Below are 17,205 nucleotides of genomic sequence, written 5' to 3'. Positions count from 1 at the left end.
TTGTACAGCTGTGAAAAGTCACTTAACTGAAGTCTGAAATGGTTATGAGTAATTAACAATGCAGACAAATGAGTAAGAGTCAAACTGGTATGTCACAGAAAAACAGTGTTTCTTTCTTTTGCTTGTACTCATGTACTCATGTTAACATTTCCTTGATTTTTAATCACTGATCTTACTAACTTACTGCTTACTTCCTTGGACTCATTTAATCGTTCCAAATAAAACCAGTCACAAATAATATCCCAAGAATTTACGAGTGTTTCACAACTTAAAGAAACATACCAGCAGGTGTATGCAACTGAATAGGCACAGCTGGGGAATTCCATGGCATGCCTCAGCATGCAGCAGTGGTTGAATAACCCTTTATGATCCAGGTGGATATAAATGATGACTATGTGGAGAGAGCTAATCGCTGATGAAAGATCGTTTGTGAATTTTCACTCATGTTAATGTAGAAATTAAGAAGAACTTGATACTGTTTTAACACTTAAGTGGGAAAATACTGTAGTGACTTAAATAACTGTTATACTTTATCTTCAGATATACTCTTTTAAAATGTTCTCTTTTAGTTTATCGTACCAATACTCTTTTCCTTTATATAATTAATCATTGGTGTATGAAGTTTATCGTTTTGATTTTTCTTTAGTTTTGGGTTCCACTTTTGTTATTACTCGTACCTCCCTGTGTTCCTCTGCTTTGTGTTTACTAGGAGTTTTCCTACTTCCATATTTAGCAGCATTTAGCATTTCCTGTTTTACTTTGAAAGAGTTTTTATTTTCCTGTGACTGCTTTTTCAATCTTTCTGTTGGTCTGGTTGTCTTGACTGTTTTTACACGTTGTTAATTACTATGTCCTGCATCTCTTTTAACTCTTTTGTATAATCCCGGTCACGCAACAGTATATAATCTTATGAAACTTAATATTAATACAATTTAATATTAATATCCTAAATTATAAAACATGAAAAAAACAGAAAAGGTGCCATAAATTTGATAGTCAGAATCAGAATCAGAAAGACTTTATTTATCCCCAAGGGGCAATTAGTTTTTAGCTTTAAAAAATAGTGCAAACTAACTGAAGTAGATGTGCGCTAATGCTGAAATACATTACAACATATTTACTTATAATAAAAGAGCAATTTTTGATTGTGCTAATGGAGGGCAGCATATTTCCAAAACAGGGCAAAAGAAAAAGCCATGGCATCAGCAAAGTCGCTGGGCAACAGAAATATCTATGCCAAATTCATCCAACAGTTGTTGAACCGACCTTTAAACAGACATTTCCACCTGTTAGCTAAAAATCAGCCAGTCCCAAAAACAGCATCATAAATCCCTTAAAAACTAAAGTACAGTTTCATATATCCTAATCCTGTTGCTGTTTCTACAGAACTTTTTCACATGTTTCCCACAAAAAATATGTATATATCTATTTGATCACACTGATGGTATGAGATGTTGTTTGTAATCCAGCAGCTGAATAGCCTAACGATATGACCCAGAGTTGTGCATAGTTTTATATCTTTCCAATGGTTTTTACTTTGTTGCAGAGGAGGAGCCAGACATTTGAAACACCCGGGGCTTAGCCCTAAAGGGTAGTATGCATGTGGGATTTTTTTTTTTTTTTTGAGGGGGGGGGGGTGTAGAAATGACTGAAAGATTAATAGGCTCTGTTTTGAGTTTTGTTCAAAAAAGAATGACTTCATATAGGGAAATATATATATCACACATGCAGGACACCTTAAACTAGTTTTTTAATTGAGCAGCAAGACAGAACGAAGTCGGGGCTGTATCAAGACACGAGGACTAAACCCCAATTCAACCAGACCCAGAACTGATCCAGAATTAAAACAGGACTACAACAGTTCAAAAGCAGGATTACTGAGGACTTAACCAAGACAGAACCACAATCAGAACTAGATGATAGTAGCACTAAAAATCATCATAGACCTGCACTACACTTATTTATTTAATTCTACCAAAGTACAATATTTAGATTGAGAAAAGTTTATATAATTATTTAGCCTTGTTGTGCAAACAAGCCTGCAGAACTTAATAAATATAGAATTTGAAAAATAGCAAACCTAAAAAGAAACACTAGGTACGAGATACATGAGTACCTATGATACAGTGATACTTTTAGTAAGCAACCATTTGACTAACATGTGTGTCTCACCTGCTCTTGTTCATCTCTGTTCTGTCCTTATTCTCCTCTCTCCCTCTCTGTTCCTCTCTCTCCCTCTTTGTGCTGACAATCATCAAATATACAGTTGAAACCAGATATTTACAAACTCTTCAGATCAAAACACAAACACTTTTTTAATTGTAACATCAAATCAGACTAAATGTTTATTTTTTTAGATTGATAAATATAAAAACATATTTGTTAACTTTAAGAGTAAAGAGAGAAACTGTCTGTGTTTTTTAATTGCAAATGGCACCAAATTGTATTCAAATTGAGCCACACTTATGGAGCTCCACAGTTCTTTTCCTGGTGTTTTGGTTGACATCTCTTAATTTTCCCATTTCAAAGAAACAGGCTCTGTGTTTTGCCTTATATGCATCCACAGCTGTGCCACCAATTTACTCACATGGACTCTACTAACCTATCAGAAGCTTCTTCAGCTCAGAATGGAATCGTCTGGAGTTTTCTTATTAATTAACAATAAACTTAGTGTACATGTACTCCTAAATTTAATGAAAGTGATAAAAAATAGACAGCTCTGTCTCTCTTTATTCTGACATTTAACTAATTCAAAATATATTTCAATATTTATCTAAAACAAAAGTTTACTCTAAATTGATGTTGTACAGTAAAAATGTTTTATGTTTTCTCCCTAAAGTGTATGTAAATATCTGGTTACAAATGTGAATATCCTGCTGTGTACTGAAATCCCTCTTGTTTTGCATAGAAATATACTGAACAACAAAGCATAATATATAAAATAACATTTACCTGAGTTTTTTCTTTGAAAGAACCCTCTAATGTCCATTCTTATATTTCAGTACATAACTGAAACCGAATTAGTCGGGGAGGGTAAGAACTGAAAATATGAAATAAACACACGTAAGCTAAGACTCTCTAAAAAATAGCATTTGTTCGGCTTTTCATTTCGCCATTTGTTGATTCACTTGAAGAGCAAGTAAAATAATATTGGTCAAGTGATCAGTTTCATATCAATCTTTCGTGATGCACCGTCATATTTACATTATTTGTACGGTACGAATGATTTGCTTTGGTACCTGCTCAAACTTAAGCTCTCCTTAGTATGGCTGGCTCCGTCTCTCCAACAGCGGACTCACGGGCAGCAGCTCCCCCCGCCCCCTCGCTCAGTCGCTTAGTGCCTGAGCTTGGATCATACCAATATCAGGGGGGGATTCACGCACAGTCGTAAATTCCCACAGTGTGCACTATGTGCTTCGAATATTGTGTGTACTTTTTGTTTTATACAGTTGTCAGCCAGGCATCTAACTATGAAAAAATTACACTCCAAAATACCCCGGGCTTCTGACAAAACAACCCGGGCTTAAGCCCCGTAAGCCACCCCCCCGCTCCGCCCCTGCTTTGTTGTATACATTTTTTCCAGATGGTGTTTGTGGTTATGATTAATTGTGTAGTTTCACTGTAATTTTAGTCTCAGTAAACAAAGATAAACTAAAGCAATAATTTTGACCAAAGCAGAAAATCACAGAAAATATTGTTCTCATTTTTTCCGTTAAGTTTAGTTCTTATTTTTATGTCAGTTGGCTAAAATATTTTTTACATGTACTTCTACATGAAGTTAATAACTTTGACATATACCAGGGGAGCTTCGAGGATGTTTTAAAAAATTGGTTATCATGTCGGGGCCCACATGAAACCAAAAGATATATGATCGGCAATATACATGGGGGGAAAGTAAACATCTGGACTTTTGGGGTGATACAGATGTTTTACATGAAAAGGGGCTAGAGAAGACTTTGAGCATAATTCTATATTTAAAAGCTGTTTTATTTAAAACATAACCCCACCTACTAATGCAAATTTTCACTGAAATGTACTTTAGAACGTAAATTAAAATACTCATTATGCAGATTCAGTAGAAAAAATATTAAGTAGAAAAATTAGCTAAGTAAGTTTTTTTTTCTGAGGGGGGGTTTAATATCCAACACTGTGATTTGCTCTGATGAGGAACCAAAAAAGTTGCTAACCAAAATGGCTATAAGATGAAAAACTTAGTGTGACTAAAAAGGGAAAAGGGGGGGAATGGAAACATGTAGAGAATGTAAAGATGTTTTGATGACCTGCTGCTGCTCTCTAGTGTTTATGTGAAGGTATTACAGTTGCTCCTCCTCTCAAACTGACACCTGGTGTGCTGAGACTGAACTTCATGCCAGAGCTTTTTCAGTAGTGGGGAAAGCATAAAGTGTAAGATAACAAAATGTCTTTAATAAGGGCTTGGATCTTAATGTTTTGAAGCTTTACTTTAAGTTTTGTTCCTGTCCTTGTGATTGGTGACAAAAGGATAGCAACATGAGTGAAAGGGAAGATTTAGAAGCTTTCTTTGTTTGTTTTGCATCTAAGCGAAAATGAAAACATAAAAAAAACCCTAGGGATATGTTTTATTTGATTTGCAAAGGGAGACTGAGCTCCTGTTTATTAAAAAACAAAAATCAGGCAGTGGAGATCATATTAACAGTGTTTATTTCTCCCGTAAATCAGGAAATTTACATGTTAAAGACAGCTTAACACTTTAACAGGATTTTTGACTATTGTACATTATGAGGGGTGCCTGAAATCCTTTACTTTAAAAATATTGGGGTGTTTTTTGTCATTTAATTCTTGAATTGTGTGTCTGGTCGCTTATTTCTTTGAATTAATTACTTTCTGTGCGGATATTTCATTGCTGTTGAAGCATAGGCAGCATCAAGTGGCCTTTAGAGGAACTGCAGTTTTTTGCACTTCCGCCTTGGCTTCCTTTTTTCGGAGGTTCCCACTTGGCTCCAAAGTGAGCTCGATTGCGTCCGTCGATCACGTGACTAGAGTGTCTTAGCGTCCCCCTAACAACCGCCTACCTCCTTCAGCCCGTTGTACCGCTTTATGGCGCTAAAAACATTTCTATTGGCTAGCGATCGAGCAGTCCCTTCTCTGGTTGGTTGAATGTAGAAAGTAGGTGCAGTCCTTTCTCAGCGGTCTTCCGGCTTGCATTTTGAGAGTGAAAAAAAGAAAAGACGAATGGAAAAATTGTAATCCACAAAACGAGCATTGCCCAGCAACTCATCGATACGGTAAAGTCTGCGCACACACAACAGCCTTTTTGTCCTTTTAGCTGTAGGAAGTTTGTGCCGCTGTACTCTGTATAAAGTTCAGGATTTGGCATGAAAAGCAGGTTAGCGGGGCTAGCGCTTCCAGTGTTAGCATGCTGCTAGGTGGGATAGCTGCCTAATGAGGCAGCTTTTCGGTTTTAGGGTTACAGAGGCTAAAACAGCCACCACGGTGGATAGTATCTGACTGAGCTGAAAACGGGTGTGATTCTAGTTGAAAGGCCTTTTCTGTGCATGCTTGTTAACGTCATATTTGGTGCGCATCGACTCAGTTTGCTGCCTGTCATACGATACCGACTACATAATGTCAAACAAAGGTACTGAAGACGTTCGATCCTTTTCAGACACTCAAATACAGCTTTTTCCTGTGATGTTAAACAGCTCTTAATTTCATGGACACGTTCTCTGCCCTCCGTCTGTCCGTTTTACGTTCCCGCGCTGCATGCGAAGGGTTAATCTACATGGCTTTTGTTGTTGTTGAGGTCCTCGGACTGGATCGTCAAGAGCAGAGGTTTTCAAATATTTTGTGACCAAAGGGTGAGCTAAAATTTCACGGCACACTTGTATTTATACCAGGGGAAAATAATCTCTATTCAGGTCGGGAATTTAACCCCATCCCGGGATACTTAAGCTAACCCTGTGTGGTATTCGGGGCTTACAGTCTCACGTTGTCTGTACGTAGCTACAATAATTAACTTTAATAATTGGATGTTTTAGTATTTTCAGTAAGAGTGAAGATGGTCTGTATCCATAACTATGCAAAGCACGTCCATAATGAACAGTTATGCCGTAAAAGATATTTGTGTCATAAATATATTTAATTTTTAAATCGTAGTAGGCATACAGCGTCTGTATGGAAAAAAGCCTATTAGAAACTGAACTGTACTGTGCAAAAAGTCTTGACACATTGGGAAATGGGTGCAGAAATTATTTGAAACATGCAAACATACATGGAAATACAGTACATAAGGCCAAAACGGAGTTTGTGCAGTTCTAACGAGCTTACATTCGTAACGTTTTGTATTCATATTTACATTAATTTTCAAAATATCCTCCATGATTGAGCCTCCATTGTGTTTTACAGATGGCGGTGGAAACTCATTTTTGAACCTCTTTCCTCACCTCTCGTTATATCCACAACAATTTCACCCCAAAAATCTCACTTTTGGATTAATAACTCCATTAGACCAGTTGTCACAGATTCTCAGTCAGTTTCTTGTGTAATTTGGCAAATCTGGCATTCCTCAGCCTTTTCTCCCTGTTTCCCATGATGCCTATGATGGTGTTTTTAACTTTGTCATATCCTGTGTGCATCTGCTTTGCATCCTGTTTTAGATCATAAATAGTTAAAATGAGCTCCCAGCAATTCCCCCGACATGGGCTGCCTGCTTCCAGTGGGGGAGCACCTCAGATCCCAGCACCTGGAAACCTGGTGCCTGTCAATCAACCGTCAAGCGCTTCAGGTAACATTTAATCACACAAAAATGGCAGAGAAGATGTAAGTGTGTAGTTGATGTCTAATCAAGTTGTTTTTCCTCAGGTGGAGGTGGTGGAGATGCAGACAGCAGTCGGGATGGTGACCACGGTCAGCATGATCATCCACCTGCCGGTGGCGGGGGAACCTCAACTTTCAGAGATGAAAAGCAAGAGACCATGGTGGTCAGACCATACCCACAAGTACAGACGCAGCTCGGCCAGCCTCCAGCTGCCACCCAAAATGTGGCCATTCAGCCCGGCACACCTGCGACCTTACCGACCCCCTCTGTCCAGCTCCCACAGGGCCAGCCTGCAGTGCTTACTGAAAGCCAGATGAAGGTGACCTTTAAGTCTCTGTTTGAGTTTCTATAAACTTAACCATCTCCAAAGTAAAAGGAACATAATTTGCTCTCTTATATTGGCAAAGTTTTCTGAGTGTAGACAGTGTTCAACGTAACATTTTCCCCCCTGGTCTCAGTTTTTGCAATTCCTGAAAATAATAAGACGCCAATTTTCCTTATATTTTAAAAAGTATGTTATTGTAGACTAAGCTACCCAACAATAACTTAAAGTTAAAATTAGCTCTGAAGTACCAAAAGGTTCAGTAAAACTCTGATCTGTGGGGGGAAAATGTAATGCTGTAGACAGGAATCTCATCATAGGATATTTCTTTTTTTACTTGAGCTTGAACCTTTCACCTGGGCTGTCTGAATCTGATCATCTAGCTTGTATTATTTGTTAAAACAAACAGATGTTAATTTTTTTAAATTGATGTCTTTTTCAGGCGGTCTTGAAGTCACCAATGCCAAGTCGGCTTATTGCTCCAGCACCAGTTTCCAACCAGGCTCATATGCCCATACCCCCCAAGGTGCCTGGTCACATAACAGTCACCATCGAGAGCAGCATCGCTACCACCCCGTCTATCCCTGTGGCAACCATCAGTGGTCAGCAGGTGAGTCTTTTCTACATTTGCTTTTAATGTTTGTCTTTTTCCTGCTGACAACTAAAGACCTGTACTGCTTTCTTGGTGTTTAAGGGTCACTCAAGCAACGTGCACCTGATGCCGAACTTTCAGATCATCAGGACCCCTGCTGCAGTTCCTCAACAGTCCTTCCCACCACACTTGCCTCGAGGTATATAGCGAGGAAGACTCCTGTGGGAGTACCTTTAGTGCAGCTTTGGGAAACGAGTACTTGTAAATGATCTGTCAAAGAGAAAGTAAAAGTTAGATGCAAACTGATTTGGACAGTCATCTCCTAAATGTTGTCGACAGTATGTCAGGCTTGCATTTTGATGGATTGCTGTATTTTCTGTCCTGCAGGGGCTGCTGCAGCAGCTGTTATGTCCAGCTCCAAAACTGTCTTGCGGCCAGCCACTGGAGCAAGTGCAGGCACTGCCCAGCCGACAGTGCCACACATCATTCACCAGATTCAGGTGCCCTGCAGAACTTTAAAGAAATAAGAATATTCATGTTAGTTATGTAGAAGCACAGAGTATAAGGCTGCTGCTGTTTTTTGTTTTTCCATACTGTCCACAGTCCCGATCTCCTGCAACAACCTCTACAGCTGTCCTCCCAACCGTGGTGGCTCCCATCTCAGTGACTAGAACTCAATCTCCAGTTATCAGCCAGACAGTCTCACACTCTCCAGAGGTGATACATGGGTAAGAAAAGATAAAGTCTGAGATCGTTCAGTATGTTCTTAGCCAAGTTTGTTTGCAGTTTAGTGCTACTTGTTTACTTTGCATTTTTGAAGAGGTCATATTTATCTATTTATTTATTTTACTATTTCAGGCGTCCAGCAATGACCATTCACCCCCCTCCACCCGCTGTCAGCATCCAGAGGCCTCAGGGGACCCGTGACACAGCCACACGGATCACTTTGCCATCACACCCTGCAGTCGGAGCTCAGAAGTCCCAGCCTCCGCACACAATGACACAGGTTACTACTCTTGATGATGCACTGCAAAAATATGCAATATTTATTTTGCATAATAACTAAAATCTTGCCTTTTTTCCATACAGAAATCCATATTCAGTAATGTGACACCAGTAGCTGCAGCAACTGTGGCACCAATAGTTGCCACGAACACTGTGCCATCAACAACTACAATAGGTATCAGCTTTTATCTTGATTAGCATGTCAAATCTTTGTAATGTTACTAAAGAAGAAGCTGAAATCTTGTTTCATTTCTGTTTAGGCGCTGTGACACACACCCAAATGACGAGTAGCACGATTGTCACCATGACAATGGCCTCACACTCTTCTCATGCTACAGCAGTGACCACCTCCACCATCCCTGTTGGTATGTTGACTCTTTGGCCTCGTTCATGCAACATTCATTTTTGTGCTGCTGCCTTTTTAAATGACATGGAACAGAACGAGCTGCGTTTTTACAACTTGGAAGTAATGAAATATTATTTCTAGTGCATGCACATCCCTACATATGCTATCTCACCTTTCATTATTAGCATGTAGCTTTTCTTAACAGTCTTCTGGGGTGTTGTTCACAGCTAAAGTGGTCCCTCAGCCTATCGCCCATTCTTCACCCCGTGTTCAGCCTGACTACCCAGGAGAGAGAGCCAACCTCATCCCCATCCCTGGCCACAGGTCTTCTCCCAACCCTGTCACCATGGAAGCCCGCAGCGACAATAGGTGAGCTCACTGTGCTGGGGAATTTAGTCTGATCATATGATGGGGTATTACACAGTTGTATCAAAAATCTGTGCGCTTTCCTCTTATTTCCTCTAAAGTTGTGGAATTAATCCAAGTTTAATTTCAGTTGAAATTTTTGGCCAATTAGAAAACAAGTTGTCACATTGTGTTTTCCATTTTACCTTTCAGCATATCCTCTTTGTTGTTCTCCCTCCATAAAACTTCCAATTCAAAAGTATTAAATATATTAAATATCTCTTTAAGTCTGGACCAGCATGTGGCAATGATCCAGATCACAAGAGTTTAAAGTATAAAACATCACAGACAATGAAGACAACCAATCCGATCTTGTTTTAATTCTTGTTTCTTTCTTGTTAAGACCTTCTGTACCAGTGCAGTTCCAGTATTTCCTGCCTGCCTACACTTCGTCATACCCTCTGCCACATACCTACACCCCTATTAGCAGCTCTGTGTCCACCATCCGCCCGTACCCCGGTAAGCACTTGCTATAGTCCGAGTGTCTGCTCATTATTGGAAGGACTTAAGTCTAGTTTAGTGTAATGTAGAGCCTGGGATTTGAAAAATCTTTTACCCTTTTGTGCTCTCTAAGTTACTCCTCAAGCTCCGACTTCAGCGTTGCCAGCTCAAGCTGGAGTGGGCGTGGCGACCACTGTGCAATTGAACCGCATGCAGCTGATGGCAGTGGACCGCATCGGTCTGCCGTCTGCACAGATCAGCACCCAGGGGATCCAGCAAGCACCGATCGCAGCGCAGGGCATTCAGCCTGCATCGATAGGCGTTCAGGGTTTGCACACGTCTGCGTCAATCACCACACAGGGAATGCAGCAGGCGCCGGTCACTCAACAGCAGCAGCAACCGCAGTCTGAAGCAAAGCCTGGTAGTTACTTAGATCATACCAAATAGCATGGTCTCTGAGTCTTTTACTGAAATTTGTTTGTAATTAATGTTTGTTTGTTTTTTTAAATTCAGGGGTTGTTTTGGCTGATGGCTTTGTAGCAAGCCCCATTAGCAGCACCTTCAGCACGACCCAGCCGGTAGCCACCATGGTGCAGGCGCACACCCAGGGGGGAGGAGTGGGAGGAGCTCCCACACTGGTCTCCTCCCCAAGACCGAGTATTCTCCGCAAGAAGCCCGCCAATGAAACGTGAGTATAACACATGAAGCAGGGTTTTGCAGTAAACCTTACATCTTGTTTTTCTAAAATAAATATGGAGAATGCTGAGACATTTTGCAGGGTAGAAATAAAACTGAGATGAATACACAGATGATTCCCTACTAGAGAGATGGCTAGTTTTGAAACCAAAACAGGAAAAGTCGTAAACTCACCAACTTATTCTAACCAGAGTAAACAAACTAAAGGTTTGAAACAGCACTGAACTGAATATTTTCAAGCTTATATATAAAATCTCTTTAACCAAACATGGTGAGAGTAAAGGAGTGAGGGAGAAACACAGAAGCATCGTTGTTGGAGATTTTCAGTACTCGCTCTAAACGGAGGATTACTTTCACACGCTGATCAACAGCTCTGAATCCACAGTGTCAAAATATCCATGTCAAACCATATCAAACTTCCAATTCCAGTAAAATAGTTTAATGTTTTCTTTTCTACACTTCCCCTTTCTCAGGTGTGTTCGTAAGAACCTGATCCCCGCCCAGTCTGAAGCCAGTACTGGGAGAATTGACAGCGGCGTGAGAGGAGCGGGATCGCCTCGACCCGCTGGGTGAGCTTGTGTCTCATTTGTTACATGCGTGTTCATTTCCTGTTCTGTGTCAGTGATGTAACGGGTTTTGTTCATCCATCAGAGTGAAGCCCAAAGCTGAGGTGCACATGGCAGTGGCCCCTCCTGTCATAGCTACAGTAGAAGCATTGCCTTCTCAGGGTGGAGAGCAGCAGGCGGTGTCCTCAAACACTCAGCACCTCGCTCAAGCCATCCCCACCATGCTGGCTACACCCGGCCCCGTGCCTCCCTCACAGCCCTCCACTGTCCTGTCCTCCTTGCCGGCTGCCATGGCTGTGACTCCCCCTGTCCCGGCCTCGATGGCCAACACTGTGGCTTCCCCCACCCAGCCGGCTGCCAGCAGCACTCCAGCATGTGCCGCGAGCTCTGTCTGCCCAGATGTGAAAATCAAGCAGGAAGTGGAGGCGATGGACACCTCTCAGCCAGGTGACAAACGTGTTTGTGCTCCAAATGTTAAAGTCATCTTTATAGAAAATATAAATAAAAACTAACATGCAGGCTTCCCCTTAGATCCCAACACGAGTATGTCAGCGGCCCCAGCCCTCACCACACAGACGTCCACCCTGAGCACCCCAGCCACAGGCGATCTTATCCCTGGAGCCTCCCCGAGAAAGAAGCCCCGCAAGCAGCAGCATGTCATTTCCACAGAGGAGAGCGAGATGGTCGAGACTAACAGCACAGATGAGGAGAAGACCCCAGGCAGGCCCATCACCGGCAGGGCCGAGAGACGGGAATCTCCACCAAGGGAGTATGTCGGTATGTAAACTGATCATGGCGGTGCGGATGATGATGGTGATGTTTCCTGTCTGCACTATTAGTTTTGTAACACCTGTTTCTATGTTGAAGATGAAGAAGGAGTGCGCTACGTGCCGGTGAAGCCTCGCCCACCTATTACACTTTTGCGGCACTATCGTAACCCCTGGAAAGCTGCTTATCACCATTTCCAGAGGTACAGCGACATCCGGGTCAAAGGTGAGTGTCTTACTGGCTGCAAACACAAATATTTAATATTTCATACCAGCAGCAGCTTTTTCAGTAACTGCAAAGGGGGGTTGCTTTTTAATTTCACTGTAGATTCCTATATGTGTGGTAAATATTGATGGATATTTTTGTAAACTTTTGTGCAGCTGTATGATTAATTAATTATCCATTAATGCATCAAACATGCAGATCCTGAACTCAAAAACAGAGTTGAAAACATGGCTATTAAAGGTATTTACTTTAATTACTATTATAATTCAAATGAGAACCAAAAAAAGAAAAACAGAGGTAAGGGTGATGGGTGACACAGTCACCCGGTGGAGAGTTAGGCCATGATCAGGGACTGTTTTTGACCCTAAAGGCCACCCAGAGATGAACAATACATTATAATTGTACTTAATAAAATCACTGATGATAGACTAAATAAATAGATTTTAGGTAGATGCTTGTGCATTTTAACAACTTTAACAATAATACAGACAACAATGTAGTTAAACAACTTACAGTTGGTTTTATTGGAAATTAACTTTAAGCTATTAGGCCCCAGGGGTTTTCTGAGCTTTCTGCTCGAAAATGAAATGACCAAAATAAATGGAGTATTTCTCTGCAATTACAAACTCTGTGTAAACAGTCTTGGTATCAAAATAAAGCTAACACTTGTGAGATGTCATCAGACGTGTAAATATTACTGCAGATGTTACTATGGCAAAGTTGCTGTGACTCAAACATAGAAAAATTTGATTTTTTTTATATCCCTCGTCTAAGTATTTTATAGCATATAACACCTTTGAAAATATGCTTCAGTTCACATTTAACTCCAGAAAATCATAAATCAAAATATGGATATTACCTGTCCACAGGTTCATGGTGACGTAACTGCTCTTTTAACTGTTTGGTGTCTTTGCTTTGTTTGGTGTTTCCAGAAATGGTTTATATGAGATTTTAGCTGAGATTCAGAGGTTTCTGTGGAAACCACTCATGTCGGCACTTATATTTCTGACCTCGTGTTGTAACTGAGTAAACGTGATCTCCTCCCTTTTTCCCCCATATTTGGGGGTGCTGGGTGCTTAACTAGTTAAAAAACACAAACAAACATCTGTCTCCTATTTTTTGTGTCACATAGGAAAGAAGCATCAATATCTAATGAAAAGACTTATTAGTTTGGCCTTGCTGTGTATCATTGTGGTGTTTGGTGCAGTTTTCTTGTTTTGTGGGGTTGTTGTTGTGTTTTTTTTCAAGTGGAGATGAATATCTCTAACAAGTTGATTTGTTCACATTTGCAAATCTTAATTTGTAAGAGAAATGTATATATTTTTTGAGTTTGTGCAACATGCATATAGTTTCATTTTTCAGTATTTGTCTGTGGGGCATTTTTCTATGTTTTAACAAATGTTTTTTTACATGGCCTTACAGAGGTGATGCTAAGGGAAACGTGCATTTTTTTTCCTTTTTTTTTTTTTTTTTGGTAATGTGCTGGAAAAGCTTGAAAATTGACCTTGAAAGTGCTTAAAAAGTGCTTGAATTTGACCCTGAAAAATGCGTGCAAACCCTGAAAAGCTCATTAATGTGAAAACACTGTTATAAATAAAGATAAATCATTACACGTAAAAGACACTGATTTAAATTGCAGGTAAGTCATAACCATTTGTTTATCTTGACACAAGTTGAACTAAACATCGAGTGAGTTTAGAGTTTGAGGGGTTGAGCAAAAATGCACTGTTATGCTTCTGAATCATGCAAGACAAAATCAATTCAGTTCAATTCAGTTTTATTTATACTGCGCCAAATCACAACAACAGTCACCTCAAGGCGCTTTATATTGTAAGGCAGATCCTACAATAATACCAAATATGCAATAAGAGTAAACAAATTCCTTTTGTTTGTATTATAATCTTGATTTTATCATTTAAAAAAAAAAAGCCAAACTCAAATAATTGAGGTTAAAATTAAAAAACAGAGAGGAGCGATCAGTGAAGTGTTTGAAAGGCTTATGTTGAATCTTCTTTGTCATTTTCCTCAGTTTAATTCTGCTTTTTGTTAATGTTTCAGAAGAGAAGAAGGGCTCCTTGCAGGATATGGCCAATCAGAGAGGAGTGGCATGCAGAGCACAAGGCTGGAAGATTCACCTGTGTGCGGCACAGCTCAGGCAGCTGGTGGGTGCTGACCTCCTGACCTTTATTATATTGGCCCAGTTAATATAGTTTTGTCTTTAAATTGGGGGGAAATAGTGCTTAAAGTGAGCTTCTGTTTTTAAAAAGAAATGTAATCAATTAAAAAAATGTTACAATATTTCAGTGTGACTTTGCATTTCAGTTCAGAGACTTTTACGCTCTTTAACAAGCAGATTTTTTTTATTTTTATCGCTTGTTCTGCAGTCGAGTTTGGAGCATGATGTGTACAGCCGCCTCTCCACCCTTCAGGAGGGTCTGATTCCAAAGAAGAGGGCCGGCGCAGATGACGACCTTCACCGAATTAACGAACTAATACAGGTGAGGTTGTTGCTGCACATTAAAAATAAAGGTTTCACTGCTCAGGTTATGCAAATTTTAAAAAATCAGTATTTCCTAAGTTATACATGTGGGGTGGGCCGGAGTTAAGAACTTCAGGACTTCTTTTAAGATATTTAGTAAATAGATAATTAAAACCTCAGCGGAGAAAAAAAGACTAAACAGGAATGAAAACATGAAGAACGGTGCGAATAAAAACAGCATACCTGTGATGTGTTTAATGCCAGACTCTCACTGTGATTAGCAAAGTTAATGACAAAGCAAAGTTCAGTGCTTCACCCTCCAAAATACACTCATTTGGTTATAAACCATGTGGATACAAATTTTATTGCTTATTGGGTGAGTCCGCCTGCCCTGGTCCAGTGATGATGCTGAGTTGGTTATAGAAGAATATTGTGTCTCTCTGAATCCAGTTCACTTTTTAGAGGCGATTTGGTTTTGTCAACTTGTCTGAATTTCTCCTTAAAGTTTCGAACAGCACAGCTTATGAACCCACAATGTAAAGCATCTGAAAAATGAAGTTTATACTAAAAACAAACCAATGTTCTCTCTGCTTTTCTCTCTGTGTCATCAGCAGCAAAAACATGTTTAAAACTAAAGTAAAATTGATTTCAAAGTCCAAAAATTTAAACCCTGGACATCTTCTAAAATCACACAGTGGGGCAAACTGGAGTTTTTGGCAGGCCATTTCTGGCCCCCGCGCCTTATGTTTGACACCTTCATTATAAACACAGACTTGGCTCTCTATGATCCTAGTGACAGCAGATAGCCGTCATATGGTTATGTGTAACACAGCTGTTCAATGGCCAGCCAATCAAATTAAGCTTCGCTTTAAGGGGGAGGAGACAGAGGATGAACTGAGGGGCGGGACCAGGCCCAGTGTAAGATAAATAAGGATTATTTTTAGCTGTAATCATGCAAAGCTGCTCTGGAGTCCAAGAATAGAAGTATTGGCTGGAAATGAGTATAGCAGATCCTCTTTAACACAGATTGGGCTTCTGAGTTTTGTAAATTGCTGCTTTTTTTCTTCTTCTGTAGTTTGTTCATGTAGTTCCTTTTTGTTCTTGTTAGGCAGGCTGGAAAAAGGCCCACAACTTCTCTCTTTCAGGTACATGTAATGTTAGTAATGAGTTTAGCAAACTCAATCAGTACATTTCTCCTCAGGGTAACATGCAGCGCTGTAAACTAGTGATGGACCAGGTGACCGAGGCCAGAGACACCATGATGAAAGTGCTCGACCACAAGGAGAAGGTCCTGAAGCTGCTCAACAAGAACGGGACAGTCAAGAAGTCCTCCAAACTGAAGCGCAAAGAACGGGCGTAAGAGCGACCTCCCCATCTGCCAAGAAACCGCTGCCGTTCCCACCGCCTCTCTCTCCGTGTAGGGGTGAAGGAGCTGCTCAGAGTTTTGGTGCTATGATTTGCTGCATACAATCACACGCACCCTCCATATCTGTGGGCACAGAGAAGAGCAACAGGACGGCTTCGAGGAACAGGAACTGGTTCTCGTTCAAAACACAGGAACATTGTAGGTTGTTAGAGTGGCCACTTGATGGCCACCGTGTTTTGTTTTGCCCCCTTCCCCTTTCTTTTAATGTATGAACCCCCCCCGAAAGATCCTTGTTACTAACTTAGTTTCTGCCTCTTGTAAGACTTTTGGCACATTGTGTATCTGTGATATTCGGCTCTAAAAAGAGGTGCAAGGTGAGTTATCCAACGGAGCCGGTCAGAATCATTCAAAAGGACTCCTTTAGCAAACTGTAAACGGACTAATCTCAGTCGTGCTCTTTTCATCAGTCTGTGCCTTTATTTTGTCAGTGTACATGAGATGGACTGGGCCGAGCTGCTCCACACGCTCTCCAGATGCTGTTAAAATGTCATTTAAAGAAAAGTTTCAGGTTACTTCTTCTGCTTCCTTTTTAAAAAAAAAAAAATCCAGCAGCTTAATTTGTTTAAAGAGAAAACAAAAAAAGATATTTTATCAGCCATAATTTAGGCGTAATCTAAAAATCCGGATATGAGAAAATATTTCAAACTGCCATCAAATCTTTCACTTAATCTGGAATAAAGAGAGCGGCTGTGCTCGTTTGAACAGCGGACTGAATTCATGTAAATCACTGTAAATGTGCTTCTGTTTTTCCATCGACCTCGTTCTTTTCCAGTTTTGTACTTGATGAAACGTTTTGTGTGCTGTGTGACGTGCCGCTTTGTGCTGCAGAGTGTACGAGCTGAAGTGAGCCTGAAACATCCAGACCTTGTACATTGTTTTTGTCTGTGTAATTATAGTAAAGATACTGAAAACAATACAAGTTCTGCTCTTATTTTTGAGTTTTCATCCTGCTAATTGTGTTCGTATATAAAAACATTTCACAGCTTTATATAAATATGAGTGGATTAGGAAATTATTCTGACTCAGATGGAGTCACAGGTTGAGGATGAGCCTGGTAGCAAAATGTTCTACCTGGTTTTAAGCAGGTAGAACATTTTGATCTCTTTACACAGTGAGACTTGCAGTGGGTGTAAAACAG

At 40.3% G+C, this 17,205-nt stretch overlaps 1 protein-coding gene across 2 annotated transcripts; it reads left to right on the top strand.

Moving 5' to 3' along the window:
• Positions 1 to 5,017: 5,017 nt before the first annotated feature.
• On the top strand, positions 5,018 to 16,980 carry sap130a (Sin3A-associated protein a). Of its 2 annotated transcripts, none has more exons than XM_082525220.1 (21): positions 5,018 to 5,264; positions 6,636 to 6,763; positions 6,841 to 7,115; positions 7,561 to 7,728; positions 7,813 to 7,909; positions 8,098 to 8,210; positions 8,314 to 8,438; positions 8,569 to 8,716; positions 8,800 to 8,890; positions 8,976 to 9,080; positions 9,289 to 9,430; positions 9,810 to 9,925; positions 10,041 to 10,328; positions 10,421 to 10,595; positions 11,077 to 11,172; positions 11,255 to 11,616; positions 11,701 to 11,946; positions 12,037 to 12,162; positions 14,221 to 14,324; positions 14,547 to 14,660; positions 15,843 to 16,980. In XM_082525220.1, exons 2-21 carry the CDS (start codon positions 6,652 to 6,654, stop codon positions 15,999 to 16,001), a joined length of 3,162 nt encoding a protein of 1,053 aa, XP_082381346.1. In that variant the 5' UTR covers positions 5,018 to 5,264; positions 6,636 to 6,651; the 3' UTR covers positions 16,002 to 16,980. The 2 variants fall into 2 exon arrangements, with proteins under 2 accessions (XP_082381346.1, XP_082381347.1); XM_082525221.1 differs by lacking the exon at positions 5,018 to 5,264 and adding an exon at positions 5,478 to 5,617.
• The last annotated feature ends 225 nt before the right edge of the window (positions 16,981 to 17,205 follow it).

This window comes from Aulonocara stuartgranti (assembly GCF_965226115.1).
Source record: "Aulonocara stuartgranti genome assembly, chromosome: 23".
In the NCBI taxonomy this organism is placed as follows: Eukaryota; Metazoa; Chordata; class Actinopteri; order Cichliformes; family Cichlidae; genus Aulonocara; species Aulonocara stuartgranti.
The sequence above is the reverse complement of the archived record's forward strand: the minus strand, read 5'-3'. Positions and strand labels throughout refer to the sequence as shown.

Bases quoted from the DNA above. Each gene is read 5' to 3' on its own strand.
- sap130a (XM_082525220.1), top strand. From the start codon at position 6,652: ATGAGCTCCCAGCAATTCCCCCGACATGGGCTGCCTGCTTCCAGTGGG. The intron at 8,891-8,975 runs GTATCAGCTTTT...ATTTCTGTTTAG, and splicing joins GCCATCAACAACTACAATAG to GCGCTGTGACACACACCCAA. The intron at 11,947-12,036 runs GTATGTAAACTG...TCTATGTTGAAG, and splicing joins TCCACCAAGGGAGTATGTCG to ATGAAGAAGGAGTGCGCTAC.